This window comes from Leptinotarsa decemlineata, unplaced genomic scaffold (assembly GCF_025532065.1).
Source record: "Leptinotarsa decemlineata unplaced genomic scaffold, Ldec_3_MD MMD2_tig00000010_RagTag_RagTag, whole genome shotgun sequence".
Taxonomy (NCBI): domain Eukaryota; kingdom Metazoa; phylum Arthropoda; class Insecta; order Coleoptera; family Chrysomelidae; genus Leptinotarsa; species Leptinotarsa decemlineata.
The window spans coordinates 7,618,064-7,641,066 of record NW_027412538.1 but is presented as its reverse complement, the minus strand read 5'-3'; the positions used below and the strand labels follow the sequence as shown (position 1 = coordinate 7,641,066).

Here is a 23,003-nt window from a genome sequence, read left to right as displayed (position 1 = left end):
TTTTCGATGAAAACAAATTCAACCTACACCCAAAAGTTAGACAATTCTCAAAAAATTGAAAATACATTTTGCAGGTCGGCAGAAATTCTTGCAGGTCGGGTCTTACAAACATGAATCTCGGGTCTTACAGACATGAATCTCGACCTGCAAGAATTTCTGCCGACCTACAAAGTATATTTTTAATTTTTTGAGAAATGTGAAATTTTTTCAAATGGCAGTTTCCTTTTCTTGTTTTTATTCATTAAGTGTTCATTAATCCAATACACAATAACTAAATATTTTCGTGAATGCTGCAAAATAAATTTTTCAATACTCCAATCTTCAAGAAGATGTGATAGTGGTAAGGTTCAAACTGAGACAGACTGTATATTTTAAAAATGCATCCACTTCTATACTTATTTTTAAACACACATCGGAAATGCTGATATTACATTCCTTTGTCAGTACCTACATTCAATGAACTTTGAGGTCAGTCTAATTGCATGTTCAGTATATTATTATCAGTGAAAAATCATGTGTAAGTGAAGTAATTGAAAAATGTATTTTTCAACGAACGTAATTATTCTTGCCAATATTTTCAACATCGTTACCCAAAGTGAAATATCTCGAAGACAAAATAAACTCAAGACATTCAGAAATGATATAAATAAAATTGGTGAAGATGTAGAAAATTTTATTTTCGATATTGCCAAAGAAGTAGTATCGAAAACTGATGGCTTTTTCGACTCAGATTATGAGATTGACTACGAAGATGGTTCAAATGAAGAAACATCCGATTCACCGCAACAAAGTGATGAAATTGATCAGTTGAATAAATCGAGATTGAAAAATATTCTGAAAAAAGGAAATATTACAGACACAACTAATACAACACTCACCAACAACAATTTAGAGGAGAGACATTTTTCGAAAAAAAGATATAAGAGATCACCAATAAGTGATGCACCTGAAACGATTGATATCCCAGAAGAAAATACAAACCAGGTAAAGACCTCTCAATGTGCTAAAGATACACCAAAAGATGTAGCTCTAGAACGTAGACACATTGAAGATTTGAAGGAAGAAGTGAAGAAATTGTATGAACTAGTAATTTTGCTGAAAGATCAACAGAAAATATTGTCACAGTTGGATGATAGATCAGACGATATTGAAAGCGATATTTCCAAACGTTTTGAACAGAAAGAGCTATTGACAGTTTTGGAACATTTGAATAACGATTCCATAAGCGAGCCAGTAACAGAAAATGGTTCAGTCAAAAAAGTATCCGAAGATTCAGTTCCCATGGTTCAAATTAATCCAGCTCATAAAGAATTGGAACATTTGAAATTCGACATAAAACAAACAATGGCTGCGCTCAACCAAACACATGATTTTTTGGTTCATCAGAAGAATTCAGAGATAGCTTTGAGAAAGGAACTGCAGAAACAAAAAATTGAAATCAATATTTTGAAAATTATGGTGACAAAACTATTTCAGAATTTAAACTTCACAAACCTCAAGGACAAAAAAGTAAAGGAGACTTTTGATACTGAAGTAGTTGGAAGTCCACTATACCTACCTAATCATATGTCTGCTTCGAAAAAAAACCATGGAACAAGTAAGGAAAGTTATGACAGGAAATATTCCCTCGATGAACAAAAGACAAACATTGCAAGGGAAAGTGATCTAGACGATATTTCTCGATTTTTCAACGAACTTGATAAACCAAAGGTATCAGATCTGGAAATGAAACTTATGGAACTTGGAGTAGACAAAGATAAAAAGAAAAGAGAAGACAACTTGAAAAAACTGTTGATAGTATTGGAGACACTCTTGGAAAGGCAACAAACTAAGCCCAATTCCAATTTTCTTCCAAGTAATGATAATGACCGTTTAAGGAAACTACAACTGGTCTTGAGACTTATGAGTAGACCACAAGGGAAAATAGACGATAACATTGAAGATGAACTTGAAAAATTACAAAGTGAAATTGATAAATTGAAACCCGAAAAAGAAATGTCTCCGTTGGATTTCTCGGAAGCCGAACGAGAAAAACTGAGAAATATTTTGAATGGAAAAGGACGGATTGGAGAACCAAAAAAATTCGAACAAGTTACTTCCCAAGACTTCCTGACAATGAAGAAAAGACTTGAGCAGCTGACATCTGATGGAATCAAAAAAACTAACAGTATTAAAGAAAATATAGGTGAGAATACCCTTCACATTCTTTTTTTTTGAACTAACGACTACGGACATTTTCAGTCAAAATACAGTTTTAATAAACCTAACAAACCATCCAGCTTTTGTCTAAACATTAGGATTTTTTCAGAACTCTAAAGTATTAATATTTTGAAATAGGAAGTAATAAATTTGCAATACTCACGAGAGAATTGAGTAGAAGTAGATTTGAATATTACTGGAGTTCAATCTCAACACCAAACCGTTATTTTAACACCTCGACACGTGTTTCATTCATTAAGTGATCATCTTCAAGAGAAAGGTTAAACAGTTTAATCTTCCTTTTGAAGATGATCACTTGGTGGTTGAAGCACGTGTCGAGGTGTTAAAAATAACGGTTTGGTGTTTTTTCTGAACTCTAAAGTATAAATATTTTGATATAGGGAGTAATAAATTGGCATTACTCACGAGAAAATTGAGTAGAAGAAAATTTTAATATTACTGGAGTTCAATTCGAACACCAAACCGTTATTTTTAACACCTCAACAAGTGTTTCAATCACCAAGTGATCATCTTTAAGAGGAAGGTTAAACAGTTCAATCTTCCTTTCGAAAGATTGGTGATTGAAACGCATGTCGAGGTGTTGAAAATAACGGTTTGGTGTTGGGATTGAACTCCAGTAATATTTATTACTACACCAAAGGTTCCAAACAGTGCATCACAAGATGAAGATTTGTCAAGATACAGTTTTAACAAACTTAACAAATCATCCAGCTTTTGTCTAAATATTATGATTTTTTCAGAACTCTAAAGTATGAATATTTTGAAATAGAAAGTAATAAATGGGCAATACTCACGAAAAATTTGAGTAGAAGAAACTTTGAATATTACTGGAGTTCAATCAAAACACCAAACAGTTATTCTTAACAGCTCGACACGTGTTTCAATCACCAAGTGATCATCTTCAAGAGGAAGGTTAAACAGTTTAATCTTCCTTCTGAAGATGATCACTTGGTGATCAAAACACGTGTCGAGGTGTTAAAAATAACGGTTTGGTGTTGGGATTGAACTCCAGTAATATTCATTACTACATCAAAGGTTCCAAATAATGCATCACAAAAAGAAGATTTGTCAAAATACAATTTTAACAAATATAACAAATCATTCAGCTTTTGTCTAAATATTAGGATTGTTTCAGAACTCTGAAGTATGAGTATTCTGAAATAGAAAGGAATAAATGGACAATACTCACGAGAAAATTGGGTAGAAGAAAATTTTATATTACTGGAGTTCAATACCAACACCAAACCGTTACTTTTAACACCTCAAGAGGAAGATGATCACTTGGTGATCAAAACACGTGTCGAGGTGCTAAAAATAACGGTTTGGTGTTGGGATTGAACTCTAGTAATATTCATTACTACACCAAAGGTTCCAAATGATGCATCACAAAGAGAAGATTTGTCAAAATACAATTTTAACAAATATAACAAATCATTCAGCTTTTGTCTAAATATTAGGATTGTTTCAGAACTCTGAAGTATGAGTATTCTGAAATAGAAAGGAATAAATGGACAATACTCACGAGAAAATTGAGCAGAAGAATTTTATATTACTGGAGTTCAATACCAACACCAAACCGTTACTTTTAACACCCCAAGAGGAAGATGATCACCAGTTTAATTTTCCTCTTGAAGATGATCACTTGGTGATCAAAACACGTGTCGAGGTGCTAAAAATAACGGTTTGGTGTTGGGATTGAACTCTAGTAATATTCATTACTACACCAAAGGTTCCAAATGATGCATCACAAAAAAAAGATTTGTCAAAATACAATTTTAACAAATATAACAAATCATTCAGCTTTTGTCTAAATATTAGGATTGTTTCAGAACTCTGAAGTATGAGTATTCTGAAATAGAAAGGAATAAATGGACAATACTCACGAGAAAATTGAGTAGAAGAAAATTTTATATTACTGGAGTTCAATCCCAACACCAAACCGTTACTTTTAACACCTCGACACGTGTTTCAATCACCAAGTGATCATCTTAAAGAGGAAAATGATCACCAGTGTAATTTTCCTCTTGAAGTGTCGAGGTGTTGAAAATAACGGTTTGGTGTTGAGATTGAACTCCAGTAATATTCGTTACCATATCAAAGGTCCCAAACAAAAGAAGATTTGTCAAAATACAGTTTTAACAAATCATTCAGCTTTTGTCTAACTGTTAGGATTTTTAGAACTCTAAAATATGAATATATTGAAATAGAATCTGGGCTGGTATGTCGTAGTCGAATGGAACATATAGTAGTACCGAACGTTTCGTCTGGTACTGTGGCAGACATCATCACTATTATGTGCATTGACTGTGAGAACGAAAATTATATCTCGAAGTCTCAGCAACAAATGAAACAGTGTCACTGGTTGCTGGTTTTGTTTTCTCTTTCGTGACTTCAGCCGGGAAAGTCTTTGATCTTATATCGTTCAAAGTATTTGACATTAATAATGGTTTTTCCAAAGTTCTCCATAACTATTTATAGAGGGGCAGAAAAATCAATATATAAGTATAGACTTATAAATGCGAAAGTCACTCACTTAAGACTCATTCATCTCTGTTTCTCCGTACTAGTACGTTCTAGGAAGCTAAATTTTTGTATATATGTGCAATTTAGGTCTAAGATGCGCACTAAGAAAGTATTCTCAAGTATTACAACTGAGGCTCCCCCGTGAGGGGTAAAAGGGACCCATTTACATATGAAAATTACCTTTTCATCACTGTTTCTCTGTGCCGCTATTTTTTGAAGGCTGAAATTTTGTATGTGGGTTCATTTTATGTTGTAGATGTGCAATAAGAGAAGATTTTTGAACACTCTAGCTGGAGCACCCTCCTGGGGATAAAAGGGTCGCGTTTAATTATCAAAATTACCTTTTCATCACTGTTTCTCCGTACTGTTATATTTTCGGAGGCTGAAATTTTGTATGTAGGTTCGTTTCATGTTGTAGATGTGCAATAAAAAGGGACTTATAAATATTCCAACTGGGCTCCAGCCGCGGTAAAAAAGGTGCGTCTATAAAATAAAAACATCTTTTCATCACTCCTCCTCCATGCCCTCAAATTTCCGGTGGGTGAATTTATATTTATTATCAGCATTGCACCCGTGCGGAGCCGAGGAGGGTAGCTAATAGGTTATAAACGAATTCAACAAAATTATATTCATTTTACCTGCATAAACTGAATGTTGTTGCATTTAAAATTTCATTGATTTCTTTAATTTTGAATATTTTTCATTATCATATTCTGTACGGAATTTCATATTCATTTCATTGTTAATATAAGAGCAATACGTCATTCAAGCAATACGTACATCCTTTGTGCCAAATCTCGGGAAAATAGCTCAATAAATAAAGTATTAACGAGGGGTGACCATAGGTCGAAAATGCGTTCTTCAAGACGCTCGAAGTAATTTCTCTCTTGACATTTTCGTACGGAGTACAACTGGTGATCAGTTATATACTCCGTTATAAACTAGTGGCATTTTCAATTTATTTCAGATACCAATACGATCTATAACAATGTATTCTGTAACTAACGATAACAGTTCATCAAAACGCCAAAAGTTGTTTCAATATTTCATAGTGACTTCCCCGGTAACCCGCGAGTATCTGAAATAGGTCTAAAGGAGTTAAGTCGGGTGATCTTGCGGGTCACGTAACAGAACCCTGTGTTCCAATCCATATAATTTAAATATCAACTATGGGGTGTCATCGGATTCAGAAAAATACGTAGATTTGATTTGATTGATTTGAAAAATGTAATAGTGTACAGGGTGTTTCATTCAAAAATCAATTTTTGATGTGATTTCCGGAAAAACCGGAAAATAGTTTGAGAAATAAAAAAAAGGTGGGTGAACCATGTACCCCTTATATTAGATCTATATTATGATGAACAAAAATACCAATGAAGTAAATGAAACAAATGAAAGATATTTCAGTTTTCTATTCAACGAGCGATTTACGAATTTTTTAACAATTTATTAAGAATACTCACTTCTGTTGTTTTGGAAAAAAATCACTACAAAGGCATAAATTATAACTCATTATGTTCAGATTGATGATGTTATTATTGGGCCTTAACAAAAATTGATTTCGTTGAAGCTTCATAAAGCTCAAATCAATTTTTTTTTGTCATTGCTCCATATTTACTTAATTCTGTGTGTTCATGGAGAAAAGTAGTTTTTTGGCATGGACTTTTTCCTTTGGATTTGTTTCTCGAAGAAACATCTGTTCATATCTGCACGTCGTTCCAAAAAGTTTTTATTTATATTTTCAGTTTTCTCTCCCTTCCTTTAAAAGATCCATCTGCACGTTGTTCCAAAGAGTTTTTATTGATATTTTCAATTTTCTCTCCCTTTCTTTAAAAGATCCGCATTCTTTATATGTCATAAGTCTTTTTAATAGAATTCGATTATGACATAAATGATGACTATTGAAATAATGAGAGATAATATTAATCCATTCAAATTAATTACCCTGTTTATATTAATTTCATTAGTTCGGACTTACATTGTCTAATATTATATGAAATGATTTGAAATCCCTGAAAAAAAGAAGAAACCCACCTCAGTTTTCTGTTCCGAGCGAGAGACAACAACATCATCCCCAAAGGGGATGCTGAAATCGCCAATCCCAGGAGAGAGAGCCAAACGCATATTGGAACGCGCCAGCCGAGCTCAAATTAATTATCACCGTTGGAAGAGGTCAACTTTGTTGTAGGATGCCACGGAACGATTTGAAGAAATAAGAAGAGAGACATTGGAAGAGGATCATGGACCAATCTTTGCCAAGATTGAAATCACGTGCTTGAAGATCCGCCAAGACATGGAGAATACCCACAACAGAAAGTGTGAGAATTTAGTGAGGAAACAATGCCCAAATGCAGACAGGAAACAGGAGAACTATGAAACCGCCAACGTCATCAACATGAGTTCCAGCCCGCTCACGGGAATAGAGGAATCCTTGTTGAGGAAAGGCCTGAACTTCGTCATTGCGCCAACGTCTGTGCCCACTTTGGAGATAATCACTGCAGTTAATCCACCAGTTCCCTCATTGACTAGACCGAGGCAGAAGAATTTAGATGGAAAATCAGAGAACAGCTGGATCGAGAAATAGTTCCAACATCTAACATCAGCAATGAAGAACGTAGAGCTCTGAACGGCTTACGTAGAGACAACACCATCAAGATCCTACCTGCAGACAAAGGAAACGCTACGGTGGTGATGGATACTGTCCTCTATGATCAAAAGATCGAAGAGGTTCTTCAGAAGGGACAATACACGAAGATCGTACGTGACCCTACTGCATCCATTGAAAGAAAGTTATACCAGATTTTGAAAAAACACCAAATCTATTTTTCGGACAAGGAGAGATCATCGCTAACACCGCACCACAGTAAGCCCCCTCACTTGTATGGACTACCCAAAATCTATAAGAAGGACGTTCCGCTCAGACCGATCATCAGCTCCAGAGATTCGGCTACACAAAACTTGTCTAGATTTTTACTCCCCATAATACAACCATTACAAGGAAAAACATCGTCTTTTGTGAAGAATTCAAGGCATTTTGTCGAACTACTAGAGGCAATTGAGGTCACACATGAAAATCAACTGATCATTTCCGACGTGGAAAGCCTTTATACCACTGTTCCGGTCGAAGAAGCACTCCAAATCATACAGAGGAAGCTATCCGAAGACGGGAACCTGAAAGAGAGAACGAATCTACCTATAGAAGTAATTATGGAATTACTAGGATGCTGTGTACGAAACTGTTATTTCCAACTGAAGGACGAATTCTTTACACAAGATGAGGCTCGCCACTTTCACCAGTCATAGCCAACATATAAATGGAGTGGTTTGAAACTCTGGCCATTGAAGAAGCCCACAAGAAACCTCGTGTCTGGCTGAGATACGTTGATGACATCTTCATAATATGGAACCATGGGAATACTGAACTAGACGCCTTCCTGAAACAAATCAACAGTGTAAGACCTTCCATCACTTTCACAATGGAGAAGGAAGCCCACAACGAATTTTCATTCTTAGACGTATTGGTGAAGAGGACCGAGTGTGAAAATCTGTATACCGAAAACCCAGTCACACGGGACAGTATCTGAACCACCATCAATCGACTAAAAGAGAAATCATCAAAACTCTATTTAACCGTGCTTTCGGACTTTGTAATACGAAGGAGGGTCTCGAGAAGGAACTAGACGTCATCAAAAATGATCTTCAACGAAATGGCTACTCCAAAGCGATGGTGGAACAAACTTTGGCTGAAAAACAGCAGGAGCCCCGAAAGGAAGAGAAGCTGTCACAACCAGTGCTTGCACTTCCCTACATCAGAGGATTATCGGAAAAGATACGAAGAATTGGATCCAAGTACAACATCAGAACCTGCTTCAGATCCGGAAACACTATCCGTAGCAGCCTCACGAAAATCAGACCACCAAACAAGAACTGGGATTCCAAGGATTGCATTTACCGGATACCCTGTGAGTGCGGGAAATCCTATATCGGTGAAACTAAGAGGCCATTGAATGTTCGCATTGCCGAAGAAGAACAAGAAACACACACAGCAAGGGGAAACCAGCAAATCAGGAATAGCAGAGTATGTTGGGACCCATCAACATAACATCAAATGGTCACAAGCTGGGATCATACACAAAGAGGAACATTGGTATAGGAGGAAATTCAAAGAGGCCGCATAAATGCTATCCAACAATGTATTCAGCCAAACTAGTGTAGAGGTACACAACATATGGAAACCCATCATCAAGCGAAAAATGGTCAACTCCCGCCAAACGGGCATCTCCCACTAAACCAGTGAAGCGGAGAAAGGAAAGCAAAGTACTCAAATGACCTATAAATAGTCAGCTCACGGAGGAATCGGTCTAGTCATCACCCGAAGACGATTGTGGATACCTTACAATCGAAACTTCGTGAATTAACTTGGCTTGGAATCTCTTAACTTTTTAATTTTTATTGTATTTATATTTTTTAAATTTGTTTCATTTTTACTTGTATTTTACTTCACTAATTTTCATTTCAGGTTTTTGCTTAGTATAATTGTTTTCTCAGCTATTCATTTTTATTCCTCTTCTTTAATTTTTTAATTCTTCTTTTTAGTTATTTCAGGGATTTCAAATCATTTTATATGATATTAGACAATGGAAGTACGAAGTAATAAAATTCATCATGAAACATTGTCAATCACCTTCAAACATACACTGTTTATATTGATTCAACAAGATTAACATTTTTTTTACTTTTTCAGATTTAAAAAGCTGTCCGCCACCGTATCCTCTATGGTATGCATATACCAGAAATTTTGACAGGTTTTCCCCATACTACAGTTTACCCTACCCGCCTAACATCAATGGATATGATTATGATGGATCGGACAGTTATAATCACCCCGACATTTACAAACCACCAGGATACGTACAAAATTATGTTCCCTACTTACAATTTCCTCCATATCAACAAAATTATAGAAGTGATACTGGTAAAAAAAATTACGGAGATCAGATAACTGAAAGTGAGTTTCCAAAACCTGCCAAGGGTCAACCAGAAACAAATGCTCTAAATGAGAAAAATAATTTATTTCTTGAACCTACATCCGAGCCAAACGTTTATTACGGACCTGATACAGATCACATCAAGTTCTCAGAAGATTTTAAGGGAGGTACTCCAGAAAAATCAGGACCGTATTATGGAATTAATGAACAGTTTGGTGACAAAACAAGGAGCATTGAAGATTTAAAGATACAAATGAACTCATTACAAAGTATTATTAATAATATGAATAACCCCGAACTTGATAAGAGACCGGAAGATCAGCGACTCATTGGCAATTTGGAGCAACAGATCAATGAACTAAAAAGTGAGTAGGTAGTATTTATTCACAGTTCATACGAGTATGAACTCTGTCCATATAAGCAACAAAAATGGTGCACGTGATCTCCCAGACAAGGCTGCTTGTACAGAGTCGCACTAAGGAACAATCGAATTTTTATTTAATTTATTTCTAATAGTATGCGGCTGGGTATAGAAAGTTTTTTTAGGTGGAGTGTTGGGACACAAATTAGCAGTTTTCAAACCGTATATATACACACTACAGGCGTTAAAACGCAACTGACCAGTCCGACACTGTAACAAGGAATTCCGCCAGCCGATTGCAGTTAAATCCGATTGGCAGTGTCAGGAGGCTTATTTATTTTACCCAATAGATGCAAATGTGCGTAGTGATCAAGCCTTGATCACGTATCTATCTTTATTTGGGTTACCTTGTTTGTTGGATGGACAGAGTAGACAATTTGGGTTCGAACAATTGTAAAATAAGGTGCTCACGTGGGAAAGTCACACTGGTGGCTATGCGTGATTTCAAGAAAAGAATATCGATTAAGTGGTAGCAAAAATCAAATTAAAACTATAAAAACGTTCATACTGACAAAGTTGAATAGGACAGTACGCTTGTTTTTTTAATTTATTTATTATTTACAAACCTAGTTTACGTGTTTTTTTCAATTCGTCCAGAACGAGAAATATAGGGCTATTGAGGAATATTACAAAAGTATTTGGCTCACCAATAAGAATTGTTAGACCTGGATTTTTTTTTCATCTTTGACAGATTTTACTGCTGAAGTTTCTCGTTCAAAAGTATTATTAGCAGGTTCATCATTTTCAGAATGATTTTCTGAATTTATTACTAGTAATAATCAATATGTAAAATATCAGGTATACTATACAGGGCTCGAGCAAAAATCATAACAATGTGCGAGTTTAATAATATTGTTATTAATTGGAACAGGATACGTTGAATGACTTAAAATCTTAAGTATTGTCCCTTTTTGTGGAAATTTTCTTTAAGAATTATTTATATAGACTAGTTGATTCAGTAAATACAGTTTTTTATTTTTAACAAATTTTAACAGTTTAATACAACTGGATTGCAAAAACACTACAGACTCATTTGAATTGAACAAGAAACATTGCCCGACATTAATTCAACTGTCCTTATGGTGAAAAATTTTCCTTCACCTTATTACGTTTACCCGTAGGTTTATTAATTTCCAGATATAACGTAGTTACTTTTTGTTTTGGTTTAAGTACGGTCGGTTTAGTTACCAACTCGAAACATTCAACAGGGCCGTGGATCAAAGATGTTATTACCAATAAAATAAAAGATTTCTAATCAAAATGGGCGCCAAGTGATTTGGCCGGCTTTTATTACAAAAATCACTAAACTATACAAGAGATAACTACAATATTCAATCCTAAACTAATACCCAGGGTGTGACCTAATATATATATATGGATATGATAAATCACGATGAAAAAAACTTCAAGGTCACTGAGTCTTAATGTTCTACTCAACGATATAATGAGCCGATTCTTGCAAGAACTTCGGTGGGAAGAATTGAATGTGAACAGGCAACACATCAATCATTCAATTCTTCTTAACTATGAATACGGTTCCTAGTATAACATAAAATATAGGCATCGGTTTGTCCTTAATTGATTCACTTCACAAAAATATGATTTTTCAATTCTAATGTTTATTGCTTCCGTAACGATTTTTTTTTTTAAAGAAAAAGAAAATCCTCTACGAGGTACTTATCCTCGTCGATTCTATTATCCAAGTCCGTTGCAGGTAAAAAGGTGTAGCAATACCAAACTTTAAGTAGTCGCAGTACTTCGGGAAGTAAAACAGGCTAAAACTTCCTTCTGGATACACAACAAGTGTAGGAAACTCATAAATATGGAACGTGGTCCGTGAGAAATGAAACGTCTGAAATTATGAACAGTTCAAGGTATTTTCAAAGTTTATGTTTCTAAAAAAATGTCGAACGCTTACCTCCTTGTGTCGAGATCCCTAGCACAACAGGAGACGTTTCGAAATCAATGTATTATCTTAATCCAAACTCGTTTGAAACAAAGGTTGAATTCACTTTCAAATAACCCAAAAATGAACCAAACATTCAACCCTTAACAGCCTTTGAAATGTATATCCGCACTTTTGCGAAAATCAATCAATGATAGTTAAAAACACATTTACTAGGCAGATATCTTCATGATTTTCTCCAGAAATCGCTATCTCATTTACGTCGTTTCCAATCAGTACCGAGCCCAAGAGTTTTTGTCGCATAGAAAAAAAATTTATGAAGAAGTGACTACTTTTATAGGGTGTTCGTGATACAGAAAATATATTCAATTGAAGTTGAATCGATGCAAGGAATTAATTAAATAGAAAATATCGTAACACCACCTTCGCTTACAAAAAAAAAACAAACAAAAAAAAAAAAGAAGTTTCAGTGATCTATTTCAATCCATCTTGATATCTTTTATGTGTACTGATCCTAAAGATCTACCTGTTTCAAAACTTGATAACTCATAAACATTAGTTGACAACTTTTTCAAAACTATACATTTAATAAACTTAGGAGCTAATTTGGATGCATAAAATTCGGATTTATCGGATAGAGTATAATTTCTCTTCCATACAATTTGACCTACTTCCAATGTTAAAGGTCTATGCCTCATATTATACCTTTGGGCACTATTCTCATACGACCGAGATAGCTTCTTTCTAACACTTACGAATATTTTATAAAATTCCTCCAGATATTCCGAAAGAAGCCTTCTATCCGCAAATTCTAGTACCCCATCTGCATTTTCTACTCGATTTCGATCTCCAGAAATGAATGGATGTCTACCAAAGTTGAGATAGGCAGGACTGAACCCTGTTACTTCATGCACAGCCGTCCTCATTGCAAACCCTATTTTTGATAAATTATCATCCCAACGTCTCTGATCTGAATGAATGAAAGATCTCAAAGCTGTTCCCAATACACGATTAACCCTTTCCGTAGGATTAACGTGAGGACTGTAGCTTGCATTGAAAACGATTTTACAACCATACGATTTCACCATATCTGAAAATACTTTAGAAACATACTGTTTTCCGTTATCGCATATGAGACGTTCCGGAACCCCATAAATATGAAAAACATCCTGTTCAATATATTTAGTGACAGAAGCACTAGTAGCCGTTTTCAAAGGAAACAACAACGCATATTTGGTAAAAAGATCTGCAACCACCAGAATAAACCTATTTTTGTTTCGAGTCATTGGCAGCGGGCCGACGATGTCTGTACATATTATTTCCCAGGGACGAGAAACTATCCTTCTGGACATCTCTCCATGTGGCGGTCGTTGCTCGGGTTTCTGCTCCTTGCAAACTTCGCATGACCTGACATATTTACCAATATCTGAATACATCCCTGGCCAATAGTACGCCTCTGCAACTCTTTTATATGTTTTTAAAACTCCCAAATGGGCAGCATGCGGTTCATCGTGATTTTTGGAAATAATTTGTCGACGGGATGATTTTGGAACTACTATTTTCCAATCCAACTCTTCATCAAACCTAGGATGACCCGAACTGACATTCCGATACAGTGTGTCTCCTTGAACTTTAAATTTCGGATATTTGAAGGGATCGGACTTGACATTATCGAGTAAACGTTTGTACCATTTGTCGTTCTCCGCAGTGTCAAGATTGATGCTCATAACTGCCCTAGATAACGCATCCGGTACCACATGTGACTTCCCCTTTCTATGAACTATATTGAAGTCGTAGCCTTGGAGACGTAAACTCCAACGAGCGAGTCTACCCGAAGGATTCTGAAGCTTATTCAACCATATTAATGAATAATGATCGCTGATGACTGTAAATCGCGTTCCTTCTATATATGGTCGGTACTTTTCTACCCCGAATAGTACAGCCAAACACTCCAACTCAGTTGTTGAATACTTAAGCTCCTGAGGAGTTAAAGTACGGCTAGCGTAAGAGATAACTTTTTCCCCGTCTTCAAACATTTGACTCAAGACACAACCAAGCCCTATTTGAGACGCGTCACACTGAAGTACAAACTCCCTACCATAATCAGGGCATGTCAATATTGGTGCCAAAACCAAACACTGTTTGACATCTTGAAAAGCATTTTCGCATTTGGCGTCCCAATTGAAATGAACATTCTTCTTGGTCAAATGCGTTAGTGGTGCCATACGTATAGCAAAGTCACGAATGAATCTCCTATACCAAGAAACCATACCGACGAACCTACGTACCTCTTTAACGTTCTTTGGAGTGGGATAGTTCAACATACACTCCACTTTGGCCGGATCAGTACCCAAACCATGTTCGTTCACGAGATATCCTAAATAACGTAACTCCTTCAACATAAACCGACATTTATCTTTATTCAAACTTAAACCCGCTTCACTGAGTTTTTGTAAGACATTTTTCAAAACAGAAAAATGTGATTCAAAATCCGCAGATACAACTATTATATCGTCAAGATATACGAAGACTGAAGTCTCCAACTCGGCTCCTAGAACTCCTTCTAAAAATCTCTGCCAAGTAGCGGCTGCATTATGAAGCCCAAATGGCATTCTCCTGAAACGATATAACCCTTTACCTGGAACTGTAAACGCGGTTTTGTCCTTGCTGTCCTCATCTAACTCAATCTGCCAATAAGCAGATTTAATGTCAATAGCTGACAGAAATTTGGCACCTCGTAAGCGATCCAGGATTGCACTTACATAAGGTAGTGGATACGCATCCCTACGAGTAACTGAATTCACTTTTCTAAAGTCAACACAGAAACGATACTCCCCCGATGACTTTTTAACCATAACAACCGGAGATGACCAAGGCGAGCAGCATGGTTCAATAACTCCAAGAGCTAGCATCTTATCAATCTCTTCATTGATAACCTTTTGAATATATGGCGAGACGTTGTAGTATCTCTGTTTGATCGGTTCACTTGAGCCTGTATCGATCCTATGTTTTACCCCTTTGGCACAACCCAAACTTGGATTCCTGTCCAAAAAAAAATCTGAAATTAATTTGTCTAACCGTTCTTTCTGTTCCTCAGTTGCCCCCAACACTGAATGCAAAGCCGGTTGCATATCACCAGTCCTACTAAAATACCAAATATCTTTCGAAAAATCAGTAATCAACTCCATATCGCGCCAAAAATCAATGCCAAAAATAAAATCACCTTCAATATCTATAACTACAAGACATTTAATAACCTTACATCTATTTTCTAGAACTATAGGGATATTGATTTGCCCTAAAACAGAACAAGATGCTCCATTGGCCACTTTTACCGAATGTGAATATTTTTCTAAGGATAAACCAAATTTCTCCAATTTAGCCCAACCTGACCTGCCTATAATACTCTGAGTCGCCCCCGAATCTAACAAGCCATGAAATTTTATACCAAAAACCGTTACTTCTAGATATGGCCTGGGATCGTTTCTAACTGTTTTGAAAATACTATCAATACGAACTTTTTTGAATTCAACCTTAACAAATTCCAACCAAGATGCCCAAGAATCATCAGTAGGTCCCGATTTCATTTTGCTAACAGCCGACGTCCGGGTCAACGACGACTTCGATCTTCGTTTTTTGCTCGGCAATCGCATTTATATTTGGTTACGCCTGAATTACCGCAACGAAAGCAAAATAATTTTTCCTTAGGTTTACTACATGTCCGAAATGTGTGACCCTCATCACCACAATTCCAACAGTTCATCGAACTAACGCGCACCGAACGATTATGTGTTATAGTTCTCGAAACCCCTGTATGATAAGCTAAATCGGGTTCCAACAGATTAACGGAATTTGCATATCTACCACGATGATTAATTCGATCGGACATAATACGAGAGGACTCTAATTTTTTACATAACAACTTGAGCTCATTTACCGTCCCATAACTAGCTAAACCCAATTTTTCTATATAATACGGTTCGAGAATTCTACGAATGATTTCTAATTTATCTCCTTCTACTAACGGTGATGGTAATCTATTGAACATATTCGAAATTCTTGCAAAAAATTCTCCTACCGGTTCGTGATGTCCTTGATGGCTTCTACGAATCTCTTCAAGAAAATCTGTTTGAAAACCTGTCGGTAAAAATTCATTTTTCAATTCCCTCACGAAATCAGACCACGAATTGATAGTATGCCGAACCGAACGATACCAACTTTTAGCTCTACCGTCTAAAAGATCAATAATCCCAAGAAACATTTCAGTATTGGAAACCCCTCGCGCGATCCGAAATTCTTCAACTAATTCCAAAAATGCGCTTACACTCAATGAACCCTTTATTCCCGTGAACCGAAAATTCCATTTATGAATATTACCGCCGGATGAAAAAGAAGTGGTTGGAGTTGTTATAGTGGATGATTGAGTTTGAGTAGCAAGTGGAGCAGATGATACATCCCCCTCACTTAGTTTTTGATCAAAACTAGTTTCAACTATACTCAATTGATCAATCAAATTTTTTAAACTATTTTTTAAAATATCATCATCAGTTTCCAATCTATTCAATCTACTCAGTAAATGTTGTAACTTTGCTTCAACAAATTTTGTTTCACTACTAGAAGCTGAGCGAAAAACATGACTGGAAATATAATTTTCAAGATCAACAATTTTTTTGTTACAAACATCTATCTCCTGAGTTATATCTAAATTGCAAGAATCAACTTTCTTCACTGGACTTCCAAACATCTCCCCCTGTATAAGTTCTTTCAACTGACGACGCATTGATAACACCGTTTCGGCTTGAGTATTGGAAAAACCTCTAATATGCAATTCGTACTCTAGTTCGTCTCTAATTAACTTTGACACATCCATATTCATAAACTTTGATTACAAATATCAAAATTAGTTAATCAATGAAAAATTCAATCGTGAATAATAGATATCAAATATAATAATGGTATATGAATATCGTGTTACAAAAGCAATAAACAATCATACAATATTCTGTTCGTACATCTGCAAAGATATACCATAAAAATAAAAGCAAAAACAAAAATCCTAACCTTCACACAAAAAAAGGATTAAAATTGGAACAGGGTCCCACGTTCGAGGCGCCACTTTATTACGTTTACCCGTAGGTTTATTAATTTCCAGATATAACGTAGTTACTTTTTGTTTTGGTTTAAGTACGGTCGGTTTAGTTACCAACTCGAAACATTCAACAGGGCCGTGGATCAAAGATGTTATTACCAATAAAATAAAAGATTTCTAATCAAAATGGGCGCCAAGTGATTTGGCCGGCTTTTATTACAAAAATCACTAAACTATACAAGAGATAACTACAATATTCAATCCTAAACTAATACCCAGGGTGTGACCTAATATATATATATGGATATGATAAATCACGATGAAAAAAAACTTCAAGGTCACTGAGTCTTAATGTTCTACTCAACGATATAATGAGCCGATTCTTGCAAGAACTTCGGTGGGAAGAATTGAATGTGAACAGGCAACACATCAATCATTCAATTCTTCTTAACTATGAATACGGTTCCTAGTATAACATAAAATATAGGCATCGGTTTGTCCTTAATTGATTCACTTCACAAAAATATGATTTTTCAATTCTAATGTTTATTGCTTCCGTAACGATTTTTTTTTTTAAAGAAAAAGAAAATCCTCTACGAGGTACTTATCCTCGTCGATTCTATTATCCAAGTCCGTTGCAGGTAAAAAGGTGTAGCAATACCAAACTTTAAGTAGTCGCAGTACTTCGGGAAGTAAAACAGGCTAAAACTTCCTTCTGGATACACAACAAGTGTAGGAAACTCATAAATATGGAACGTGGTCCGTGAGAAATGAAACGTCTGAAATTATGAACAGTTCAAGGTATTTTCAAAGTTTATGTTTCTAAAAAAATGTCGAACGCTTACCTCCTTGTGTCGAGATCCCTAGCACAACAGGAGACGTTTCGAAATCAATGTATTATCTTAATCCAAACTCGTTTGAAACAAAGGTTGAATTCACTTTCAAATAACCCAAAAATGAACCAAACATTCAACCCTTAACAGCCTTTGAAATGTATATCCGCACTTTTGCGAAAATCAATCAATGATAGTTAAAAACACATTTACTAGGCAGATATCTTCATGATTTTCTCCAGAAATCGCTATCTCATTTACGTCGTTTCCAATCAGTACCGAGCCCAAGAGTTTTTGTCGCATAGAAAAAAAATTTATGAAGAAGTGACTACTTTTATAGGGTGTTCGTGATACAGAAAATATATTCAATTGAAGTTGAATCGATGCAAGGAATTAATTAAATAGAAAATATCGTAACAACCTTTAAAATCGTATCTTGAGCCGTAGAGCCATTTATCATTTTCACTGTGGTCTATTTTGATTTACTGTCTACCAAAATGAAAAATGTGAAAAAAAATATTCACTGACATTTGCAGATAGGCAAATGAAATAAGTAGTACTTCCATTATGAACGTTTTGTGGCTATTGACATGTTTCACAAAGAGTGGCGTACTGTTCTGTATAATTTTATTGATACACTCACCAACAATAAGATCTTATTAACGTTTTGGATTTGACAATACCCATACGCTGTTTTTGGAATAACTACTCTGTTTCCTTTCATTCAACAATTGTTTTCTACTGAATATCATGTATATCATAGAAATGTAGGATTTCACGGCTGGCGTCAATGTTTTGGTTGGTTTTCGGGTTTTGCTGTGGTCTTCTTCAGTTAAAATCTCCAAACGGTTCAACTGCCACTTTCAGTTGACACGCCAAGAAGATTACTTCGACCTCGCCACTGAATAGGACTGCCGCAGTTGCAGTTGAAACGTTTGACGATTATAACCAAAGACGAACACGGCAAAACCCAGAAACCAACCAAAATATCAAGTTTTTTAATGAAAAATGGTTTCAAATGATCATTCTCTACGACAACAGGAGACGTTATTGTCAGTGGTTGGACATCGATAAGGCACCCAGGCACTCCTCAAAGGCGAAAACCCATCAAAAACAGACCATGGCGATTGTATGGTGTTCTGCGGCTGGAGTAATTCACTGTGACTTTCTCCAACGGGGCCAAATCATCACAGCAGAGTCCTATTGTGAGGAAATGTACCAAAATTTGCATCACCGGCAGCCGGCACTGGTCAACAGAAGAGGCCCGATTCTGCTTCACGACAACGCCCGTCCGCACGTTTTACAAATCACCGTCCGAAAATTACATATAATGCACTGTTTGGAACTTTTGATGTAGTAATGACTATTACTGGATTTTTAACCCAACACCAAACCAACATTTTTAACAACTCGAAACGTGTTTCAACCACTAAGTGATCACTTGGTGATTGAAACACGTGTCGAGGTTGGTAAAACTTGTGGTTTGAGCCCCAATCAAATCCATTGGATTTATGTGATGATTGTCAGAACAATGATCACTTATGATGCAATTGCCTGGTGGCCGAAGGCTTTACAGAAAATGGCCCAGGCGAAACTCTCTGGCTTACAGAGACAGGCTTGTCTGGCTATCAGTGGTGCCATCAGTACCACACCGTAATAGGCCATGGAGATCCTTCTAGATCTATCTCCTCTCCACATTTTTCTGGAGAGAGAGGCTAGATGGACTGCATACAGACTTGTGCACATTGCCAATTGACACTGGAAGCCACAGCATTCTGGAAATGACCTCTGACTTTATGCTTCCGTCTACTACGAACTGCCTTATAAAGTACTGTTCCCGAGAAGAGAGGACTGGATCCTCCGGGAGAAGGAAATATTAAGAGCAGATAGTTGTTGGTTCACAGATGGATCAAAAACACCTTCCGGTTCTGGTGCAGGTGTTTTTAGTCCCAGACCCAGGATAGAGATATCTACCTGCCTAGTAACCTATGCGACTGTATTTCAAGCGGAAATTCATGCTATTGAATCGTGTGCTGAGAGATTGGAAGAATCCAACCTCATACACAAGTCCATAAAAATATTCTCGGACCGTCAAGCGGCGTTGAAAATTCTTGGCTCCTACCGAGCAACGTCTAAATTGGTAGCAAATTGCCAAAAACGACTCTACTCGATAGGAAGACTCAACAAATTGTCTCTCGTCTCGATTCCTGGCCATACTGGCCTGGAAGGCAATCAGACTGCTGACTCCTTTGCAAAGGAGGGTGCTGCAAGCAGCTTCATCGAACCAGAACATGTCATTGGCGTCGCTTTAGGCTTTGCCAAACAAATATTGAACATCTGGATAGCAAGAAGATTTATGGATCTCTGGCAGAATCTTCCAAGATTGGCTCACTCCAAGGCATTTATTCACCCTTCGAAGCTTGATACCAAACAGTTGTTGGACTACAGTAGGGATGAACTACGATGTCTAACAGGCCTTCTTACTGGTCACTGTCATTTGAATCATTATATACAGAGACTTGAACTGTCGGAACACAGTGTGTGCCACCTCTGTTTGGAAAATGATGAAACAGCAGAGGATATACTTTGTGCCTGCCCCGCTAGGGACCGAATTAGGTTTTTAGAGTTCGGCAGAGCCGTACTGCTACCATCTGACCTGAGAGACTACTCACCATACAAACTAATCGGCTTCGTTGAGAAGCCGGGTTTATTTTGGCGAGTGTGAATAGGTGTGAGCCACAATAAATCCTTACGGGTTGCGGTGGAAGATCGAATAGACCCACTCACTTTGGACATAAATTAACCTAACCCAACGTGTTGAGGTGTTAAAAATAACAGTTTAGTGTTGGGATAAAACTCCAGTAATATTCCCGTCCAAAAACTAAACGAATTGAGCGCTGAAATTTTGCCTCGCCCATCATATTCCCCAAAACTCTCGACAATCGACTATCATATATTATACCGTTTGTTTTTTATAAACCTGCTGTTTTATGACACACTTTGTTTCTTCGATCCAATTTCTTGATCCTTGGCGTTCCTCATGTATTTTCAAAAAGTTTTCTAGCAATTCCGCTTGAACTCTTTCAGGAATTACTTTTTTTGCATTTTAATCAATCCTGATGAATCCTTTTTTGTTTCAAATATTGAAGTGAATCTAAATATTTCAGATATTGTGAATAGTTTGAAGACGGATAATATTCCGTTTCCTGGGTATGTTCAACCATTGCCATATAATCAGCAGAGGAATCCTGCATCCCAGGACCACGATGAACATCGTCGTGAGAGATCTGTAGACATCAAAAAACGCTCTTCAGATTCTGAGCTCTTCGATGATATTTCAAGAAAATTAAAAAGTTACTTTTTTGATGAAAATACGGTCGATGCAGAAACTGAAAACAGAAGCACCGATTCAAATAACCAGTTAGGTGAGCCAAACGTAACGTTAATTACAAAACTATAATGTGAATTTTGTTTCAGATGAAGAACTGAAAAATACGCGCCGATCATCATCAATTCATCCTCAATACTATTCAAGCTACCCATATAGATACCCCACATACAAAAATTTTCCAATAAAGGTGGTATCAAGTAAAGTTCAAAGGAAAAAAGATGATTTGTCAACTTCTATCATTGTTAAGATTGTTGATAGAATCATCGTAGCTTTACCAGATATTATAGAAAAGCTATTTGGAGAAGCTTTTTATGGAATTGCAAATATTGACAGTCCATATTCCTATAGTTCTAATTACAATGTAGCGAATGGTAATTCAAATGAGATTCAAAAAGTTTTGTATGATTTTGGTTTAGTGGGGTACATTCCGCTGATATTCCTCAAGGTTATCAATATGCTGAATACATTTGTAACTATTCTGAAAAAGAATGAGTTTTTCAAAAACTTTCTGTTGCCCGTTTTAGTTTTATTATTGGTATCTGGGTCAATTTTATTTTTAATATGGTGGTTACAACCCGAAAAAAGCTACTCCAATTATGAGCAAATTGGATACAAGGATAATCAAAAATACAACGGAGTCAGTAACTACAATGACTACAAAGGAGCAGATAGAAACATTAAGACATATCCTGAATTTGGTAACCATGATTATAGAATGAACTCCATTGGAAGGATGGGATATATACCTAGGACATACTCTAGGAGTTATTATGAAAAATAACAACTTTAAAAATTACTATCAGTTGTGATTTCATTGCATGATTATTGTGTCGAAAACTTTCCTGAATACCAGTGTTGAATACATCAAATAATAAATATAATTTAAGGAATTTTTCATCAGTTTTTTAATCATACAACAAAGTGAAAAAAATCTACATCTTTGATATCATTCCTGAAAATACCCTTCCCCCCAAGAAAGGCACTTGACTTTCTCTATTCCAAATTTGAATATCTGTGCAGGTTCTCTCTTCAAAAAAAATATAAAAAAATATCAATTTTTCCAAATAGTTCTGGCAACCAACCATTTGGCGGATAAAAAATTATGGAAATAATTTTCCCATGGACTTATCAAGTTTGAATGATTTTTGGGGTGCTCAATCAGAATTTCGACTTTGTGCCCTTGTCAGACATCAAGTCAAGTTCGAAAGTTGCAAAAAACCTCAAAATTTTGTCCCCTTTTTAGTTTTTCGACCATTACTTACTGTCACCGACGATATGAGTAGATTAAACTCATTCGTGGTGTAAAGTCGTAATTTTATGAATGTGCACTGTCCACCATTGAGGATGACAGTGTTCCATGTAAGTGAAATTTTACCTCTTTCATATACCATATTGTGTAGCAACCCTATAAACGAATTGAAAAAAGTATATTTTGTTTCATACAATGTTCATATAAAAGTAGTTATTTCAAAGTATTTTTTCTCATATAAAAGTAGTTGTTGCAAGATGGTTTTTTCTCCCAGTTTGTGCCTGAAAGATACTTTTTTGCATGATATACACATCATTGTGAATGGTACAATTTAAAATTAATTGAGATCTACCTTTTTTGGAAGATTCCCACATTTTTTATGT

General features: G+C 36.1%; 2 protein-coding genes across 3 annotated transcripts in view; one reads left to right on the top strand and one right to left on the bottom strand.

Annotated features, from left to right (window-relative positions):
• The window catches only part of LOC111510368 (SUN domain-containing protein 2), a 68,703-nt gene that overhangs the window by 9,753 nt on the left and 35,947 nt on the right, over window positions 1-23,003 (bottom strand). The window lies entirely within an intron of this gene.
• Window positions 454-22,266, top strand: LOC141480812 (uncharacterized). Of its 2 annotated transcripts, none has more exons than XM_074171328.1 (4): window positions 454-2,185; window positions 9,488-10,096; window positions 21,148-21,405; window positions 21,458-22,266. In XM_074171328.1, exons 1-4 carry the CDS (start codon window positions 538-540, stop codon window positions 22,150-22,152), a joined length of 3,210 nt encoding a protein of 1,069 aa, XP_074027429.1. In that variant the 5' UTR covers window positions 454-537; the 3' UTR covers window positions 22,153-22,266. The 2 variants fall into 2 exon arrangements, with proteins under 2 accessions (XP_074027429.1, XP_074027430.1); XM_074171329.1 differs by having other exon boundaries at window positions 455-2,185; window positions 21,148-21,400; window positions 21,458-21,597.